This window comes from Erpetoichthys calabaricus, chromosome 3 (genome assembly GCF_900747795.2).
Source record: "Erpetoichthys calabaricus chromosome 3, fErpCal1.3, whole genome shotgun sequence".
In the NCBI taxonomy this organism is placed as follows: Eukaryota; Metazoa; Chordata; class Cladistia; order Polypteriformes; family Polypteridae; genus Erpetoichthys; species Erpetoichthys calabaricus.
The window spans coordinates 121,992,271-122,014,770 of NC_041396.2; the positions used below are offsets into that span (position 1 = coordinate 121,992,271).

Here is a 22,500-nt window from a genome sequence, read left to right on the forward strand (position 1 = left end):
ATTTTTGTCCAGTGTTAAGAAATACAACTATAATGACTCCCTTTTGTGTTTAACTGGCAAGTCTTCATCAATTAGTTCTATATGGCGAGCCACTGTTCGGTGTAATAAACTAATTTGTTCAAATTTGTTTCTGCTCTCTGGGCACAGAGGCTTGCTGTCTCTACCATGTATTCTTTCAAAAAACTCCCGTTCAGAGAAAGGTTTGCTGGCTTTTGCTAATTTGAATGACAGCAAATAACTTTCCATGGTGTTTGACTCTAGAATAGCAGTTTGTCAGCAAAAAATATTTTGCTGTGACTGTAAACTGGCTGCTAACTTGTGTGCAGTAGCCGTTCATTCCTGCATTGACTGAATTCTAGAGTAGCCACCATGTTAGCATTGTACTCTTTGAAAGCCGCAATAGTTTATTGGCAAATATGACATATGTTAAAGTAGGGGTCAATGTAATGGCAAACATGAAAAATGAATGTGTGTAGAAAGGATAGACTCATCTTTGGCAAAGGCAGTAGTGCACCATCTAGTGGAATCTGCCGGGTATTGCAGGAAAATCAATATTACTAACCGAGAATGGTAAACCGGATATGGACGCAGGTACATGCCCATGGACGCAGGAGACATAGTGCGCAGGAGCCACACAAAAACGAGGAATCAGCCCCCCGCCCCAGAGTGAAACGGGAGAGACTACGAAGGACACAGCCACACAAACAAGAGGAGTCAGCGCCCCACCCCAGTGTGAAATGGGACAGACTACGGAGTCCACAAAGGTTCACAACACACAGCATAATCAAACCCAAAATGGTACAGAAAGCACAGGCGCCTACAACGCGCTATACACCGCCAACAACGAAAGAGCTCAACTAACAGAAATAAGAAATAAAGCAACAAGCCCAGAGAATACGGAACCCTAAACGTCCACACCACACGGCACAGGCAAACCCGACATAGTACGGAAGGTGCAGGCGCCTACATCGCGCGTCGGAAGGCGCGGGAAAGTACGAAAGGCAAAGGCGCCTACACAGCATAGTGAAACCCGACATGGTACGGAAGGCGCATGGGTCACCGCCATATTGTGAGTGGCACTACTGCGGAGTGAAGGCGCAGGCGTCACCGCCATATTGTGAGTAGCACTACTACGGAGTGAAGTTAGGAATAATGCGCTGCTTGGGATTGTACAAACCGCTGAACGCTTTACACCAAATTCAAACACAATACAGCTCAACAATACAAACACGAGCCCACCTGGATAAGATCAATGAACGCAGGCACCTACAACGCGCGTCTGAAACTGCGGAAGCAAAGCAGGCACGGGTTCAAAAACGAACGAGCTCGACTGACGGATATACAAACACGAGCCCGCCTGGATAAACTCAATGAACGCAGGCGCCTACAACGTGCGTCTGAAATGCTGCGGGGAAAGTGGGCTAGGCTCCAAAACGAACGAGCTCGACTAATGTATTTCAGGATACCCAATGCCGGGGGTAGGCGAGTATCATATAAGAGCTCACCCATCAAAAAACACTCAATTCTTTACTTACTTAAGCATTTGCGGAAAAATGTATCTGGTCCTGGGGACTCATGTATAATATCTTGCTTAGATTCCATACTAAAATTTTGCTTACACTTGAAAAGCAAAAACGTGCACACACACAAAACAAAATTCATAGCACTGTAATATGCCACACTCCACGCCGAGCTCCTTCATAAATGTCGAATCAACTTGAAACTATGTTCTCATTGCTGCCTGTCAGCAACCATATAAGGTTTTTGCTTTTTCAAATATTCATGATCTAATCAATATATAAATCTGCCCATATTTCTGAGTAATGCCTTTACTTAAAACCATGAAAGAGCAGACAACAAAAAGCAAACAACAAAACTTAAGTAAATGGGAACTACTGACTAAAGTGGAAAACCACAAAAAAACATTTGTTTCTCATGGTCTCTCACAGCAGGAGTTACAAATAAAATAAAAATCAAGAGTGGTGTAACCAGAGCTGAAAAATAACTATCTGACATTGTGATTTATGAAGGAAGGGCAGTTCTTTCAGGCGGAGACCTTATGTGATTAAAGCAGACATGACCCTTCATTTTCAGGTAGAAGCCATGAGTGATCAGAGTAGATGCATTGTTCACAAATAGTTAAAAGAATGTGTCATATTGGAGAAGAGCCCAGTCTATATATAATACATATATAAATAGCTCACTGAAAATGCTAAATGTGTGGGTGTTTAAGGCTATACCTGCTATTGATCACAAACAGTTCAATGAATATGTGAAATGTGTAGGTATTTAAGGCACTTTTGCATCCCCTGATGGGAACTGAACCTTGGACGAACCCTATGCAGGGGATGCAAAAGGACGTACACCTAACCAGCCCCAATAAGGGTGACACATGTCTTGTGTACTCTTTGTATTATTTGGTAGATACTGTATCACATATCTATGAGCGGCGTCTCGCAACTGAGAGAAGGTGTCAGATGTTTGCTGAATGGCCAACCACCTGCAAGCAGTACCTGGTAAGTGACCACATAAATCAGACTGCGATTCAGAACTAATAATAATAATTATATATATATATATACACATACATACATACATACATATATACACATATATCTATACTAATAAAAGGCAAAGCCCTCACTGACTGACTGACTGACTCACTCACTCACCACTAATTCTCTAACTTCCCGTGTAGGTAGAAGGCTGAAATTTGGCAGGCTCATTCCTTACAGCTTACTTACAAAAGTTAGGCAGGTTTCATTTCGAAATTCTATGCGTAATGGTCATAACTGGAACCTCTTTTTTGTCCATGTACTGGAATGGAGTGCAGCTCGATGGCTGTGAGAGGCGGAGTTGCGTGTCACGTCATCACGCCTCCTACGTAATCACGTGAACTGAAAACAAGGAACAGCCCCAAACAGCGTTGAAGAAAACATTCATTACACAATTGAGAAAGCACGGTGTAAACCGTAAGTTTAAATTAAGTTTATAGAAACGCTCCGCCTGCCGTTTGCAATACCATATTCGCGAGATACAAGTTTAATGAGAAGACACGAGGTATAAACGAAACTTTGAATCACTTTGTAACGGAGTTAAAATTGCTGTAGCGAGAAACTTTTAAGTGCCGGGTCTTAGCTAACATTAAATAAAGCCTTGGACAAAGCAAAATCACACAAGAGAGCGGCTCACGTGAACTGACTGAACTTTGAGGCAAGATTGCTTTTCTCCTGTACAACTATACGTTGCATTCTTAACAGTAAGCTTGCACAGCTTGGTCATATTCCAACCGGAGTGCTGAACTGACAACGTGGTATACAAACAGAACAATTGTAAAAACAGGATTAAATAAAAAGGCTGCTTCTGTTGGCGAAGCAACGAAAAAGGAAGACCTTATATGGCGTTCGTTTATAAAACAGCGGAGAGGCTGTGTGAAGTCAGCTTCACAAAAAAACAGATCCTTAACAAATTGTTATTGGTATATTTTCCCTCAATTTAAAAAGGTTTTCTTTTCTTCTTAATCAAAATTTAAAAGCAGTACTTCGCCGGTGCGAAGCACGAGGATTTCAACGACTGACGCATACAGATATATTCATGAGTGCAGGTACTATGGAAACAGAGCACCGTGTAAACCTAACGTTTAAATTAACTTCATAGACCTACAAAAGGTTGCCATTGATTTGAGGCAAGATTTCTTTTCTTCTGTACAACTATACGTTGCATTCTTAAGCTTGCACGACTTGGTCATATTCCAACCGGAGTGCTGAACTGACAATGTGGTATACAAACGGAACAATCGTAAAAACAGCGGAGAGGCTGTGTGAAGTCAGCTTCACAAAAAAACAGATCCTTAACAAATTGTTATTGGTATATTTTCCCTCAATTTAAAAAGGTTTTCTTCTTAATAAAAATTTAAAAGCAGTACTTCGCCGCTGCGAAGCACGGGGATGTATGTATGTATGTATGTATGTATATATGTATATGTATATGTATATGTAGATAGATAGATAGATAGATAGATAGATAGATAGATAGATAGATAGATAGATAGATAGATAGATAGATAGATAGATAGTGGTGTGAAAAACTATTTGCCCCCTTCCTGATTTCTTATTCTTTTGCATGTTTGTCACACAAAATGTTTCTGATCATCAAACACATTTAACCATTAGTCAAATATAACACAAGTAAACACAAAATGCAGTTTGTAAATGGTGGGTTTTTATTATTTAGGGAGAAAAAAAAATCCAAACCTACATGGCCCTGTGTGAAAAAGTAATTGCCCCCCTGAACCTAATAACTGGTTGGGGCCACCCTTAGCAGCAATAACTGCAATCAAGCGTTTGCGATAACTTGCAATGAGTCTTTTACAGCACTCTGGAGGAATTTTGGCCCACTCATCTTTGCAAAATTGTTGTAATTCAGCTTTATTTGAGGGTTTTCTAGCATGAACCGCCTTTTTAAGGTCATGCCATAGCATCTCAATTGGATTCAGGTCAGGACTTTGACTAGGCCACTCCAAAGTCTTCATTTTGTTTTTGCAGCACCCAAGATCGCTTCAGCTTGAGTTGACGAACAGATGGCCGGACATTCTCCTTCAGGATTTTTTGGTAGACAGTAGAATTCATGGTTCCATCTATCATAGCAAGCCTTCCAGGTCCTGAAGCAGCAAAACAACCCCAGACCATCACACTACCACCACCATATTTTACTGTTGGTATGATGTTCTTTTTCTGAAATGCTGTGTTCCTTTTACGCCAGATGTAACGGGACATTTGCCTTCCAAAAAGTTCAACTTTTGTCTCATCAGTCCACAAGGTATTTTCCCAAAAGTCTTGGCAATCATTGAGATGTTTCTTAGCAAATTGAGACGAGCCCTAATGTTCTTTTTGCTTAACAGTGATTTGCGTCTTGGAAATCTGCCATGCAGGCCGTTTTTGCCCAATCTCTTTCTTATGGTGGAGTCGTGAACACTGACCTTAATTGAGGCAAGTGAGGCCTGCAGTTCTTTAGACGTTGTCCTGGGGTCTTTTGTGACCTCTCGGATGAGTCGTCTCTGCGCTCTTGGGGTAATTTTGGTCGGCCGGCCACTCCTGGGAAGGTTCACCACTGTTCCATGTTTTTGCCATTTGTGGATAATGGCTCTCACTGTGGTTCGCTGGAGTCCCAAAGCTTTAGAAATGGCTTTATAACCTTTACCAGACTGATAGATCTCAATTACTTCTGTTCTCATTTGTTCCTGAATTTCTTTGGATCTTGGCGTGATGTCTAGCTTTTGAGGTGCTTTTGGTCTACTTCTCTGTGTCAGGCAGCTCCTATTTAAGTGATTTCTTGATTGAAACAGGTGTGGCAGTAATCAGGCCTGGGGGTGGCTACGGAAATTGAACTCAGGTGTGATACACCACAGTTAGGTTATTTTTTAACAAGGGGCAATTACTTTTTCACACAGGGCCATGTAGGTTTGGATTTTTTTTCTCCCTAAATAATAAAAACCATCATGTAAAAACTGCATTTTGTGTTTACTTGTGTTATATTTGACTAATGGTTAAATGTGTTTGATGATCAGAAACATTTTGTGTGACAAACATGCAAAACAATAAGAAATCAGGAAGGGGGCAAATAGTTTTTCACACCACTGTATACATACATATATACATACATATATACATACATATATACGTATATATATACATACATATATACATATATATACATACATATATATATATACATACATATATATATACATACATACGTATATATGTATGTATATATATATATATACATACATATATATATATACATACATATATACGTATATATACATACATATATATATATATACATACATATATATATACATACATATGTATATACATACATATATATATATATACATACATATATACGTATATATATACGTATATATATATATACATACATATATACATATATATATATATACATACATATATACATACATATATACATACATATACATACATACATATATATATACATACATATATATATACATACATATATACGTATATATATATATACGTATATATATATACATACATATATACATACATATATACATACATATATACATATATATATATATATACATACATATATACATACATATATACATACATATACATACATACATATATATATACATACATATATATATACATACATATACATATATACATACATATACATATATACATACATACATATACATATATACATACATATACATATATACATACATATATATACATACATATATACACATATATATATATTATATATATTAGCAAAATACCCGTGCTTCGCAGCGGAGAAGTAGTGTGTTAAAGAGGTTATGTAAACATATATAAACATATAAAATGGTCCGACTCAAACCACCTACACCTGAACACCAGCAAAACCAAGGAGCTGGTGGTGGATTTTAGGAGGCCCAGACCCCTCATAGACCCAGTGATCATCAAAGGTGACTGTGTGCAGATGGTGCAGACCTATAAATATCTGGGAGTGCAGCTGGATGATAAATTAGACTGGACTGCCAATACTGATGCGCTGTGCAAGAAAGGACAAAGCCGGTTATACTTCCTTAGAAGGCTGGCTTCCTTCAACATCTGCAATAAGATGCTGCAGATGTTCTATCAAACAGTTGTGGCGAGCGCCCTCTTCTACGCAGTGGTGTGCTGGGGAGGCAGCATTAAGAGGAAAGACGCCTCACGCCTGGACAAACTGGTGAGGAAGGCAGGCTCTATTGTTGGCATGAAGCTGGACAGTTTAACATCTGTGGCAGAGCGAAGGGCGCTCAGCAGGCTCCTATCAATTATGGAGAATCCACTGCATCCACTAAATAATGTCATCTCCAGACAGAAGACCAGCTTCAGCGACAGACTGCTGTCACTGTCCTGCTCCACAGACAGATTGAGGAGATCGTTCCTCCCCCAAACTATGCGACTCTTTAATTCCACCAGGGGGGGTAAACGTTAATATTTAACATTATACATAGTTATTGTCTGTTTTTTTCACCTGTATTATTATCATTCTTTAATTTAATATTATTTATTGTATCAGTATGCTGCTGCTGAAGAATGTGAATTTCCCATCGGGATTAATAAAGTATCTATCTATCTATCTATCTATCTATCTATCTATCTATCTATCTATCTATCTATCTACATATATATACATATCTACATATACATTTATATACATATATACATATACACATCCATATATATACACATATATATATACACACATATCAACATATATATACACATACATATACACACATACATAAACACACACATATACATATATACATATACACATACATACATACATAGTGCGTTGTAACACGGGCTGTGATTGTTACATGGGAGGGAGACGACAAATCACAGCTTCCCGCTTTCTAATCGGGCCTGTGATTGGTGCTTTGACTGGTGCCTAGATCCCACAGTATGTCCCCTTAGGAGAGGCGTTAGGCGAGTGTAATTGAATAGCAGTGCTGCAAGTTTAGCTTTACACCTGTTTTTAAGGCTTATTGACTGAAAGGGGCTTTCATGAAAAAACTTAGGGCTTTGCTACAGGATACACCCTCCACAAGTTAAGGAAGTAAAAATAAAGGTATAAATTTCTGTTTTATTTAAACCTTTTAAGTTTGTATGCGGGCGGCATGGTGGCGCAGTGAAAGGTGCCAGTTAGGAGACCCGGGTTCGCTTCCCTGCGTGGAGTTTGAATGTTCTCCCCGTGTCTGTCTGGGTTTCCTCCGGGCACTCCGGTTTCCTCCCACAGACCAAAGACATGCAAGGTTAGGTGCACTGGCGATTCTAAATTGTCCCTGGTGTGTGGGTGTGTGCGCCCTGCGGTGGGCTGGCACCTTGCCCGGGGTTTGTTTCCTGCCTTGTGCCCTGTGTTGGCAGGGATTGGCTCTTGTATTTAGGATATAGCAGGTTGGATAATGGATGGATGGACATTTGTATGCATAGTCCCATTTGCCCGTTTTCGTTTTATTTCTTTCTTCAGTAATATTTCAGCAAACCCGGAGCTTGTCAGTTCAAATCCTGGTACTGACACCACTGTGTGACCCTGAGGAAGTCACTTCACCTGCCTGTGCTGCAAAAAACAAAAGTAATGTAACTAATTGTACCTCAGATGTTGCAAGTTGCTGGAATAAAGGCATAAGTAAAATAGACAAATATGTATTATACACATAGGAACTATTCATTTCTTTTCAGTTAAGTCATCTGCAGCAAACCTTTATAAATGAGGGTTTCTCCTTTTTAGATAGTGCAAACTGTTTCTTCTTCATTGAGGTTTTCTCTTGGACAGCTTTTTTCATTTCATTGAAAATTGAAGCAGCAGCTGCCAAAATATGTAGCTTTCTTATTAATTTTTCAACATTGTGTAAAATAACTTTAAAAAGTAACATAAAAGGTTTAAATACTGGTTATCCTTTTACACTAAAATATTACTAAAGAGATATAAAAAAAGTAAAATGCATATGTTGTTTTTCTTTAAGGAGATTAAATATTACTGAAGAAAGAAAAAAAAACTAAAACAGCCAAATGGGGCTATGCATACGAACTTAAAAGGTTTAAATAAAACAGAAATACAGTCATCCCTCACCTATCGCGGGGGTGACGTTCCAGAGCCCCCCGCGATAAGTGAAAATCCGTGAAGTACCGACCTATATTTATTTTATTATTTATATATATTTTAAGGCTTTATAAACCCTTCCCACACTCTTATAAACCTGTCTCTCTTTTTAACCTTTCCCACACTCTTATAAACACTTCCTATGCTCTTAAACACTTTTTACACTCTTAACACCACAGAGCAACACTACACGCAGCGATCAGACGTTGATGTGTCTGCCACTCGCTTTGTGAAGAGGGGGGCAGGTGAACGCACATTAAGCAGAGGTGGACTTTGTGCTGCTTCTGCCAAAATGCCTGCTTGTCGCTTTGCGCGTTCTGAAGGAGGAGGAGGAGTGTGTGTGGGGGTGTGAGGGCTGAATGCACGTTCGCTCAAACCTCCCTCTCCGAGGCGCGGTACGCTCCTGCCACTTCCCGTTGTGAAGGAAGGGGGGGGGGGGGAGCGGGCTTGCTGAATGCACGCTAAGGAGAAGTGGACTTTGTGCTGCTTGTTGCTCTGCGTGTCAATAAGCCTGGACAGCAGCTGTTTCCTGTCTCACTGCCTTGTCTTGCATGAACTTAAAATGTTTTATAATAGAGAGGTGTTACTCTCTAGTCCGACATCCACATATCATATGTGTTAACAAAGTGTGTTTTATAAGTTTACATGTGTTTAAAGCGTGTGGGATGGGTATTTTAAGGCTTAAACTATAAAAAATGTTTATTTATATGGTCTTTCTATATCGCGGATTTTCACCTATCACTGATGGGATTTTCAACTATTTTGTTCAATTTCATATTGTCTCCATCTTCTTCAAACTGAAAATTGTTATACACCTCTAGCGCCTCTTCGCCAATTACATGTAGAAGCATAGACGCTTTCATTTTTTCACTTTTCCTATCTGCTTCAATCGCAGCAAGATACAACTCGAATCTCTGTTTAAATCTTTTCCAATTTTCAGCTACATTTCCCTTTAACTGGAGATTTGGTGGGGGCTGTAATCCTTCCATATTTTTTTTTTCTCTTTTGCTAGAACGTCTTATCGCTTTCTGACCACGTTTTCGGGTTACTCACAGACACGAGACTTTTTCAAAAGCTGAACCTCTTCTTCACATTCCTCTTCCAATCTGCCACTTCTGACACCATGTAGTGATCTTGTTAGGTTCGTAGTTTAATCAATACACAGGATTGAAAGATAATAACTTTTTAATAGACAGACTTTAGAGACATTTACTGTACATGTTACTATTCGTTCTTTAGTTCACGCCCATTCTCCTACTTGCATCGGCATTCACAGGCATTACTAATCATTCTGTAAGTATCCCTTAATAGACCTTACTAATCAACTATCATTACAAAATGCAACGTGGTTTGTGCCCTTCAGAATGAAAAGAGTTTGTATTTACTTTTTTAATAAAAGGCGAGCTTTTAAGCCTGAGAAATCACAAAGTAAATGCACACGTTTAATTGCACATGTGTTAATATGTATGCTTACACAGTATTAAAAGACACTCAAAAATTAAAGTCATTTACCTTCGTTCCCGCGTTTGACTCGTGCTGTAAATCTCTTCCTTGTAAACCTGCCTAACTTTTGTAAGTAAGCTGTAAGGAATGAGCCTGCCAAATTTCAGCCTTCTACCTACACGGGAAGTTGGAGAATTAGTAATGAGTGAGTGAGTGAGTGAGTGAGTGAGTGAGTGAATGGAGTGAGTGAGTGAGTGAATGGAGTGAGTCAGTCAGTCAGTGAAGGCTTTGCCTTTTATTAGTATCGATATATATATATATGTATGTGTGCATATATATATATATATATATATATATATATATATATATATATATATATACACACACACACACACACACACACACATATATATATATATATACACATTTACACATATATATTTATTAGGGATGGGCAAGTAAAGTGTTATTATCGTGTTACCGCATTAATTAATGCCGATAATTATTTTATTGTGTGTTAACGCATTTTTTGTTATCATTTTGAAAGCCTCAGTCTAGTTAGTGATCGATAGAGATCAGTGATCTTCTTGTTACAGCGCTTTTCGATATGCCTTTGCTAGAAGGAAAGTTAGCTTTGTTGATATGACCTCGTCTCCCTGCGCATGCATGAGTAGCAAAGAGCAGATGGCTTCTAAAATTGCATTCGGAGAGATGCCAAAGTGAATGCTCAAAGCAAAATAATCCATGGATAACTTTATTCGTATTATCGCTGAATCTGACTCTGATTATGATGCAATTGATCTGGAGATGTTGATCGAAAACGAAAGTGAGGCACCGGCATCAGCTGATCGTTCCCCAGCTGTTCGTGGTGCAGAACATGTTCATGTGGCTGATGCACCTATGGCAACTTTCGCCTGGGAGAACAGACAATTACGATGACAGGAGGTACAAACCATATTGCGTCTCACTGCAACTGCCACCCCCGTGCACCTGTCACACAAAGACAGCTAGGCAGCCAGCCCACCGTTAATTCCTGCTGGCCATCAAGCAGGAATGCGACTGCTGGCCCCACGCAGCTGCTGCTGCCGCAAACTGTAAACAGGAGCTGTTGCCTTGTGTGCTTTTCAGAAAACCGAGTTTTTTGGAAAAAATATTACCCCTCAAAGAGATGCTACTGGACATAGACTGTTTATGCTGCTCCCTGATAAAATAAAAAGTTTCTGCTGGCATCTGTTCAGATAAAAAAGAAAACGGATTTAGAAATGTTAACTTGCTGTTGCTCGGAAGGTGCCTGTTATAATGTTGTGATCGTGGCTCTGGACTCTGAGAGTAATTTGTTTTTCTATAACAAACTAGATAAAATGATAATGTCCTGGCAATGGTAAATAGCTTTGGTTTCATATTTGATTTGATTACATTAATGTTTAAGTTGAGATTTACAAGAAATATTTTAACTGCTACTATGTAAAGGGAATACTGCTGTTAAAAAGCACCTTATTTGTTTAAAAAGTGTTTGAAAACCAAATACATGCAATACACTACTTTTGAGTTCATTATTGAATTTTGCACATAATGTGATTGTTTGCGATTAATCGCAATTAAAAATTTGAATCGCTGCCCAGCACTAATATATACATCTCCTTCTGTACCATATGTAATATTTCCATATTCTTAATATTTTCACCATATTTGCTGAAGGGGTATACACTGCCAGTCAAAAGTTTTAGAACACCTCATTTATTCTTCAGATTTAATCAGCTGAAATGCAATGAATGATCTAAAATGGAGAAAAGGCAAGCAGTAAAAACTGTCAGAGGTTTAAATTTAAAATTTAGGTTAGCAAAAACTGAAAAAAAGGAAATTTCAGAATATTACAAATAGGTCTTCTTCAAGGAACAACTCATAGGTTATAATACAAATGCTTTGCAGCAATTAAAGTAAATCAAGCCTTGCAAGTTGAAGCAAAGAACTGGCACAGGTGTCTCAACTTCCATTGACTACTTAAAAACTCTCTGTCTTAATGCAGAGTTGAAACAGACTGTGCTACTAAACCCTATAAAGTAGTAAATGGACAATAGGATACTGCACTAAGTTGTAAATTCCAGTGAGAATGGCAAGAAAACAGCAATTACCAAAAGAAATGAGAGCATTATTACCCTTGGAAGTGTAGGCCTTTCATTTACACAAACTGCAAAAAAAATCGAAGTGTAAGTGAATATGGTGTCCTACACAATCCAAAAGCAATTGGAAACTGGAAGAAACTCTGACAGAAAGAGATCGGACAGACCCAAAGTCACCACCCAATCAGAAGACTGTTAGCTTAACAGTGAAGAGCTTAACAGTGGTTGAAAAAAAAAACAAGTCTTAGTTTCTACTTTACTGGGGGTCAAAAGCTTGATAGGCATGTGACGTTGCGGGTTCAGCTCCGTGCTCCCATCAGCTGTTAGGGAGCCCTTGAACCCAACATCGTCAGTAAAGTCACCGATGAGCTAGACAGTGAGGCAATAACAATTGAGCAAGGGGATGGTTCAAAAGTGCAAAGTGTTTTATTAAAAGTCAATCAAATGTTCAAACAAAGTGCAACTGTGCAAATCAAGTTCAGTAGTGCAATGTTCAATAAATAAATAATCCATAAAAGAAACGTGTGGAGGTTAAAATACACAAAACAACAATTCTTTAAAACGAGGTTAAAACGTTCAACAGGAAGCAGTCTTTAAAAACCAAATAGACAGACAGACAGACAGACAGACAGACAGACAGACAGACAGACAGACAGACAGACAGATAGACAGATAGATAGATAGATAGATAGATGACAAGCCCGGTGCTTCTTGGTTACCCTGGCGGCTCCCCTGCTACTCCCATCTGGGCTGCTCAACAGGAGAGGCATTCTTTCTGCAGCTGGCCTTCTACCTACTCCTGCTACTACTGTCAGTTGCCTTTCCGATCCTTGGCTCCGGTCGGCTCCCCCTGACAGTGACCTGGGAAATCCACCAATGGCCAAGGCTCTCACGTGGTGGACACTACATTCCCAAGTCCTGATTCCCGTGGTCATCCATGGAGAATCATCCACCTTCCAGTCACTCCCATCCTTCATACAACTCTGCGGGAGCGACAACAACTACTATACCTGGGATGTCGGCCTAACACCCAGGTTGCCTATTCAGCTGTTGCGAGCCTGTTCATGCTTGCTCACTCACTCGCACCGGCGCACTCTCTCTTTCTCTTGCTTTCTTTCTTCTACAACCTCCCGTTCTCTTTCCTTTCTCTTGTACTTCTTCCCCTCTAACCGTCTCGGACTTCTCTATATATGCAGAGAGGACATGGCAGCTGCAGCGCATTAGCCACAGGAACAATCACGGATGTGGGCAGTCCCTCACCTGTGCACTTAGGTGAGAAACGCCCACACCGCAGATCGCCCTGCGGCTCGCTTCAGTCACCATGCCCCCTCGCTAAGCCGTGAGCGTGGTGATTATTTATTTAACTGGCCTTTGCTGGGAGAGCTGTGGACCCACAACACCACAAGGTACCTCAAAGCACAACAGCTTCAAGCAGAGCTTAACAGTGGTTGAAAAAAAAAAAACAAGTCTTAGTTTCTACTTTACAGTGAAAAGGAGACTTTGTGCTACAGGTTTGACAGGGCAAGTGACGGTAAGAAATCCATTTCTTAAAGGACAAAATACAGCCTTGAAATGCCGGTTGTGGACTACTAACATAGGATGCGAATTGGTGACTTGAACAGAGTGACTAGCATTCTGAACCAAAAAGGGTTACTACAGTTTGGCTGTTAAATCAGCAAAATGAGGCTACACTGATTAATCAAAAATGTAATTTTTTTTTTTTTTTAACACACAATGATTCCTTGACTTTTTTTTTGTATTTTCCACTGTTCATTTGATCTATGCCTTGATTTCATGAACCATTAGGACATTAAACTGCATGCACAGGTAGTATATATATCAAGAGGGACAGAGAACAACAAACACAAAGCATTACTCAAGCTTAGTTGAACGTTTTCTCTCCTATAGAAAGTTTTCTCTCCTATAGAAAAAGGCACACAACTTCTAACTCCTGATCTTTCAATTTATGTGACCAAGAAGAATAAATTCTTTAGCTGGCTATTAAACCTCTACTGCTAACATCATTGTGTTAATCAGCTAGTCTACACTGGGTTACAGCCCACACAATGTTTATGTGTGTGTGAGATGCTGCTCTGAACTTTCCTACTGGATTTAGGAAGAAACTTATTACGGCTAAAGACTTAATCTTCACAGAGGTTCTTACATTTCAGTTACAGTGATACCAATCCCACAATTCATTAGCTGGTTCCACCCTTACTACTGTGTTACAGTTAATAGTTCTCAGAATTAAAGTAAGGCGTACTTATGGCTTGGCTTAGGCAATGCTAATGCGTTGTTCCTTTTCTGATTGGCTTTCTTCAGCACACATGAAGGAAGTTTAAAAACACACTTTATTTTTTTAGTGGCTCTTATCCTTTTTAACCTTGATTGCACCTTCTGGCTTCAGGCTCTCTGAGGTTTTAACATAGAATGACTTCAGTTGCTAGCAAATTTACTTCTGCTGGGCAGTTGGTGATCAGTCAGTTCTTGCTGTAACCAACATAAATGCGTAGCTTTTACATACAGTCTCTTTCTGCTTCTGAACTTGCTCCATTACAGGGAACTGACAAAAGCAAGGAAATTCAGTTAATGTGGTCTCCCATGACCAGAACATTGGTAGTGACTGTACATAGTTCTCGATTTTATTTCCTTCCTGCACCATACTTACTTGTCTTCCACACTGAACCTCCCACTTTAAAAAACTTTTCTTTTCTTGGTTAACCACAATCACCGACTCGTGTGTCCTCTGTTCTTTTACCCACAAAGAAGTAATAATAATACATTTTATTTATATAGAACCTTTCTCATGCTCAAGGTGAAGTCACTACAATATGTTACATACAGCGTGCTTTACTTGATTTTGTCAAAGTTTAATTTTAGTTTAAATTATAGATTGAATCCATATATAATTTAAGGATCACATTTCCACCTGGCATTAAAAAGTGCCATGTGTCCAATCGCATTTATTTGTGCTGCACTGTACACCGCAGCTACTAACTAGCAGTTAGAACTGGAACAAGACTTAAAAAGAGAAAGTGAAAAGAAGAGGACATGTCATACTGGCACAAAGAAATTTTGCATTTTAGAATGATACCAAAGACATGACAGTTACATGAAGCAGATGCAGCTCAGCATAAAACACTAATATTGCTCTGCTCTCAGCTCTTACCTGGCGGATGCCACAGACCTACATGATGCTTATGTCTTTTCCTCTGGTTTGACTGCTGTACATTTAAAGATAACATGTTTGCATTTCCACTTGTGTTAAATGTGCTACCAGTAATGGAAAAACTCCAGTCTTGAATCAAGAGGTAATTAAGTAGCTTTTGTAATTAAGTTATAAAAATAATATCTACAGGGAATAATTCTCCACTTTAAAAAGTTCTTTACATTTTTTAAAATTTTATAATTGTGCATAATTTAACAATTAATACTTAACCCAATGAGAATGAAAAATGCCTGCAGTTTAAAATTCTGTATTTTCGTTATTACTTCTTCCTAAAAAATGCCAACTCATTTTATGTTATGATTAAGAAATTCAGGCACTAGTAAAAATTGTTTTAATTTAAAAAAAAAAACAGGCTGTTTTTGAAATGGCTTACTAATTTTGGATTAATGCTTTAAAAATGCAGGCAGTGTATTAAAGCTAGCAGCAAATTTTTTAATAAATGTAAGTTCAAAAACAATCACCTTTGTCAAGACTGTAGATAAGAGAATAAATATCATGGCCTATGTAAGGAGGAATAAAGGTTGAAAAGAACTGCACTATGGGGTCCGCTATGGACAGTAGAAGTTACAACCAAGTTGTAAGCAGTGAGCTAGATGAGAACAGAACACATCTGGGATATGCAAGGGTTATTAAAGGGAAATCTAAAGTCTTGCAATTGGTTTCTTGGGTGCAAATAAGCTCCTCCATTTTGGTTGACTATCGGAGCAAAATGTTGTCCTTTAATGTTGTCAATTGTTGGGTTGTGGCTCTTTGTTTAACATGAATGTTTAATGGGTACGATGAGAAGACAGGTCTGAGATGTCACTTGGTGATTGACCATTTTATTAGATTAAGGTGCAGAGGTTGCATTCCAAAGAGAGGCCTAGTAAAGATGAAGCCAATATTAAGAGTGTCTGGAAGCAGTTTTTGAAGCCAGGACCTGAGACTACAATGCATAGGGAACTAGACAATAAAAAAGGACAATCTGTCCTACATTACAAACTACTGTGGTAAACACCCATCCTTTATCCAACCCGCTATATCCTACCTACAGGGTCACGGGGGTCTGCTGGAGCCAATCCCAGCCAACACAGGGCGCAAGGCAAGAACAAACCCTGGGAAGGGCGCCAGCCCACCGACTGTGGTAAACAGCAAAACTTTATTGAACTTTAAAACTAAACTTATTGTAATTCTGGAGAAATTAGGTGGACAGGTTTGACAAGCTTTACCAACTGAACTATATAAAGTTTCTTATCAAAATTATTTTAATGTTTAAATTGTACTGGCTTTTTACAAAATTTTATATTAAATTATGTAAATTACATAATGCATGATGTATTCATAGCTGATCAAAGGCAATGAGAGACATTAAACACTAAATGACAAAATGCAAACCACACATTTTCCACTGCACTACTCTAGACTAGACGTTCACAACATGCAATGAATAATTATAAGCATAGAAAATGTTATTTTTGAATATAGTATAGGGAAATAAATAATACAACCTTTTTGAAAGAAATTACACTAATGTTTTGACCCAATAAACCTATGTAGGGCACTGTTATAATTAAATAAAGCAGACTTGAAAAATATTAACACACTGTCATTTTCTTTTCTGTATCATCTAAAGCCTCTTATGCACTAAGGGTTTTTTGGCATTATTGCACCTAAATTAAATGGATATTATTTTGCTTATGTAATAAAAGAGCTACAAACAGCTTAACAGTAGTGACTACAACACACATTTTAAAAGAAAGTATTTATATTATTAAAAACCTTTGTTTACACCAATAATAAGTAAATAAAACACCATAAAACTTTGCCGCAAGACATTACATGATGCACTGCCCTGGAACCAATTTCCTATTGTGCCCCAATCTGTCTGCTCTTATTGTGCCAAGTTTAGATTTCTTATTCCACAGCACTGCAAAGTTATACTGTTTAAAACAAGATGTCTCCCTTTTTGGAAACATTCAGTCTCTTGCACATAAACATTCACTCAAAACAAGTAGTTGCAGTTATATATTTTTTTATTTGTCAGAAAAAAAAAACATATACATATACACACTATATATCACTCTGAAGCAACAAGTAAACAATTTGGAACTATGTACAGTATGAATAATTACATACTCAAACAGAAAACTAATATGTGTAAAGTGTGCAGCAGACAGCATCCGGATATAATAACTGAACCTATGACACTTGAATTGTAAAACTGCATGCTACAACACTTCCAAGTTATACTATGGGCAATAATTATCAATCAAGCAAAGCACTGAGTCAAAACTGTGATCAGAATCGGACTTGAGCATTTTGTGTAACAGTGCGTACAGATGAACTGTCAAACACGCAATATATGTTCTGCCTTTTTCGCGCAGATATGACATGTAAAATGAATGACCAATCATAGACAACTACACATCATTAAAAAGCCCTGAACCTCAGCTATCCAATGGTAGAGAGATGTTCACTTTACCTGGCTCGACTGAGATACGATCTTCTTATATAATACACTACAGTGGTTGTCCATTTGTCTGTCCAGGATTTTAAATCACCTGTAGCTCACAAACTGTTTTAACTATTGACCTGAAATTTGGTACACATATACTACTTGACATCTACTATCCGCTTTTGGGGTGATGATTGACCCCAAGGTTATTCCTCTTTTAATTTTAATTTTATTTTATTGCAGAATCAACTCTCTGCAGCGGCCAGCAGGGCAGCTGTGCGGCACATGTGTACAGGCGCCGTTCTCATCCTTACCATCTTTGCAGTCACTTCCCCTACCTCTTCATATCTTAAATCATTCTTGAGGCAGATTAACGATTTAAGTGCCAGCTTAAGTGAAAAATTAAGGAAAACATACTAAGTAATTGCAACATTAATCAGTTTTAACACGAAAAAATGCCGACGAAAGAAGAGAAGAAGCAGGTCACTAGGGTGGAGAGAAGAAGAGCTGCTCAGGAAGCAGCAAGCACATCAACCTCTGAGCAAACAAATGCTAAATGTACAGAGAAAGAGTATGAAATGCTCAAGTCAAATGTATTCACTGCACGTTATTGTGAAGTGTGCCGTTACTGTTCTTCAATAAAAGCTGATTCACTCAGCTATGACTAAATATATTAAATTTCACTATTTCTAAAGAGCAGCTTACTCACCAGGATATTTACGTTTAAATGAAGTTACTCCAAGATATTCACTGACTTGTTCCTGCAACATGTAGAAATCACCCATGTCATCGGAGGGCCATTTATATTCAATCAAATTCTCTGCAGGAAAATAAGTACACCTGTTGAGAAGACAAAACATGGATATTGAGGAATATTATTTTTTACTATTAGCCTTTATAAATAGAATAAATGATTTTGACTAAAATGGAAATAATAAATGAAATGCTTTTATTAATATTATATGCTTATCAGTCATACATTACCATACATACAGCTTGGCTTATAGTGATACTAACATCATCATAAACTAGGGTACCGATTCCACGTGATCTGGATTTTCCTGTAACCAGTTGATAGGAACCCCACATAGAGCTATGCTTAATCATCCTGTTCTGAGATCTAAGCCACTCTTTAATTAATAGATCTTGAGATATACCATTACATTTTAATGTAATGCAGAGCGTGTGTCACCTGTTCACTAGTAACTGGTATTGAAAAACCTAAGTACTTTGCTATCCTATTCAGAATTTTTTTTATTCATCATGTAGTGAAAAGTCAAGCAAAATGACATCTTTTATTGGCTAACTAAAAAGATTACAATATGCAAACTTTCGAGGCAACTCAGGGCTCTTCTTCAGGCAAGATGTAATCTACATTTAAAGTCTAAGCATTAGGGCACATGATTGATTTCTAAGTAAATTAGGTAGCATTTAGTTATAAACAATCTGAATTTATCTGAATATTCCAGGTAAACTATTAATACACACATTTTCATACAAGCTTCTTGTAGTGCTGGGTAGAAAGTTGACAACACGATCACATTTACAAATGCTTGGTTTGTTCCTATAAAATGCTATACTGTAGTCAGTTTCAGCATGTGAAAGGCATGCTTAACTAGATTTAAATTAAAAGTCAGTACAATTTGAACACTCTGTCATAAAGTTTTTTTTCTTAACAACCTCCTTGTCTTTTTTAAGGGGTTTTAAATTTTTTATGATGAAGCACCAGCCAATGAGTCTTAAAGAACTGTTTTCTACACTGGCAGACATGATGTTTCTGAAGTCATTCTCTTGAGGCAAATCACTAGCCCTTTCATTTAGAGAAATTGCAAAAAAAATATCAAAGTATTAGTGAGTATGGTTCCCTACAAAATTCAAAGGCAATTGGAAATTGGAAGAAACCCTGATAGGAAGAGATCTGGCCGACCCAAAGTCACCATGCAATCACAAGCCAAGTTTCTGAGGGTCACCATCTTGTGTAATAGGCACCTTGCAGCACAACAGCTTCAAGCACAGCTTAACAGCTTCAAGCACAGCTTAACAGCAGTCACAAAAGCAAGTCTGAGTTTGTACTGTGAAGAGGAGACTTTGTGCTACAGTTTTAATAGCCCGAGTGACAGAATGAAATCCAATGATTAAAGGATAAATGGGGAGGATTACGTCAGGAAGGGCATCCGGCGTAAAATTTAGCCAAATCAAATATGCGGACAACAATACAAATTTCCATACCGGATCGGTCGAGCCCCGGGTTAACAACGACCGCCACCAGTACTGTTAGTCAACAGGGTGCTGGCAGAAATTGGGGTACTGTTAGCCGAAGAAGAAGAAGGAGAAGAAGAGGGGGGAGACGTGTCTGGAGACAAGAGGAGAGGAGGAAGGTAAAGAGAGTGGAACTGAGGGTAGAAACTTTGAATGTTGGCAGTATGACTGGTAAGGGGAGAGAGTTAGCCAATATGATGGAGAGAAGGAAGGTTGATATATTGTGTATGCAAGAGACTAAATGGAAGGGGAGTAAGGTCAGGTGAATTGGCGGTGGATTCAAATTGTTTTATCATGGTGTGGATAGGAGGAGAAATGGAGTAGGGGTTATTCTGAAGGAACAGTATGTCAAGAGTGTTCTAAAGGTGAAGACAGTGTCAGACAGAGTAATGATTATGAAGCTGGAAATTGGAGGTGTGATGATGAATGTTGTTGGTGCATATGCCCCACCAGCTGGGTGTGCAATGGATGAGAAAGAAGATTTTTGGAGTGAGTTGGATGAAGTGATGAACAGTGTACCAAAGGGACAGAAAGTGGTGATTGGAGCGGATTTCAATGGACATGTTGGAGAAAGGGAATAGAGGAGACAAGGAGTTGATGGGTAGGTATGGTGTCAAGGAGAGAAATGAAGAAGGTCAGAGGATAGTGGATTTTGCCAAAAGGATGGAAATTGGCTGTGGTGAATACGTATTTTAAGAAGAGGGAGGAACATAGGGTGACGTGCAAGAGTGGAGGATGATGCACACAGGTAGATTACATCCTATGCAGAAGAGTCAATCTGAAGGAGAGAGAAAAAGAAGGAGAGAGAAAGAGAAGACTGCAAAGTGGTGGCAGGGGAAGTGTATTTAAGCAGCATAGGATGGTGGTCTGTAGGATGATGTTGGAGATCAAGAAGAGGAAGAGAGTGAGGGCAGAGCCAAGGATCAAATGGTAGAAGCTGAAAAAGAAAGACTGCAAGGTTGAGTTTAGGGAGAAGGTGAGACAGGCACTGGGTGGCAGTGAAGAATTACCAGACAGTTAGGAAACTACAGCAGATGTAGTAAGGATGACAGCAAGAAGGGTGCTTGGCGTGACATCTGGACAAAGGAAAGAGGAAAAGGAAACCTGGTGGTGGAATGGGGAAGTACAGGACAGTATACAGAGGAAGAGGATGGCAAAGAAGAAGTGGGATAGTCAGAGAGATGCAGAAAGTAGACAAGAGTACAAGTATAAAGCGCAAGGTGAAGAGAGAGGTGGCGAAGGCTAAAGAAAAAGTGTATGATGAGTTGTATGACAGGTTGGACACTAAGGAGGGAGAAAAGAACCTGTACCAATTGGCTAGACAGAGGGACCAAGCTGGGAAAGATGTGCAGCAGGTTTGGGTAATCTATATATATATATATATATATATATATATATATATAAAGGAGAGTTGGGATCCGTGTGGCTGTGTTTGTGGAGGGATGGAGAGTTAAGGCAGGTGGGGGAGTCACGTGATCATCTCCCCTCCCATTCACCTGATTTCATTCACTTCATTTCGCTCCGAGCTGAGCTCCGCAGCTGACGCGGTTAGTCCTTTCTCCTTTACTGATTTACTGTTTAGTATTTGTTCCTTTAGTGTTTCTTAGTGTTTAGTAGACGTGGTGTGCCGGTGTTACCGGTGGTGTTGCGGTTTAGTGTTACTTTCTACTTCGTTTTTGTACTTTAGTGTTTAATAATAAATAATAATAATTCATTACATTTATATACAGTAATCCCTCCTCCATTGCGGGGGTTGCGTTCCAGAGCCACCCGCGAAATAAGAAAATCCGCGAAGTAGAAACCATATGTTTATATGGTTATTTTTATATTGTCATGCTTGGGTCACAGATTTGCGCAGAAACACAGGAGGTTGTAGAGAGACAGGAACGTTATTCAAACACTGCAAACAAACATTTGTCTCTTTTTCAAAAGTTTAAACTGTGCTCCATGACAAGACAGAGATGACAGTTCCGTCTCACAATTAAAAGAATACAAACATATCTTCCTCTTCAAAGGAGTGCGCGTCAGGAGCAGATTATGTCAGAGAGATAGAGAGAAAAACAAACAAATCAATAGGGCTGTTTGGCTTTTAAGTATGCGAAGCACCGAGGCACAAAGCTGTTGAAGGCGGTAGCTCACACCCCACCCGTCAGGAGCAGAGAAAGAGAAAGAGAGAGAGAGAGAGAGAGAGATAGAGAGAGAGAGAGAGAGAGAGAGAGAGAGAGAGAGAGAGAGAGAGAGAGAGAGAGAGAGAGAGACAGAGTTTGTTTTTCAATCAAAAATCAATACGTGCCCTTTGAGCTTTTAAGTATGCGAAGCACCTT

The 22,500-nt window shown here is 38.8% G+C and overlaps 1 protein-coding gene and 1 long non-coding RNA gene across 3 annotated transcripts in view; one reads left to right on the forward strand and one right to left on the reverse strand.

Moving 5' to 3' along the window:
* Positions 1–5,459, forward strand: part of LOC127526989 (uncharacterized) — a 9,044-nt gene extending 3,585 nt beyond the window's left edge. The window contains exon 2 of the long non-coding RNA XR_007934355.1: positions 5,102–5,459. This is a non-coding gene — a long non-coding RNA (uncharacterized LOC127526989). The remainder of the gene's footprint in view (positions 1–5,101) is intronic.
* phf10 (PHD finger protein 10) overlaps positions 1–22,500 on the reverse strand; it is a 293,499-nt gene that overhangs the window by 204,564 nt on the left and 66,435 nt on the right. For both annotated transcript variants that reach the window (XM_051924279.1, XM_051924278.1), the window contains exon 3: positions 18,627–18,757. In XM_051924279.1, coding sequence (XP_051780239.1) covers positions 18,627–18,757 — 131 coding nt within the window. The remainder of the gene's footprint in view (positions 1–18,626; positions 18,758–22,500) is intronic.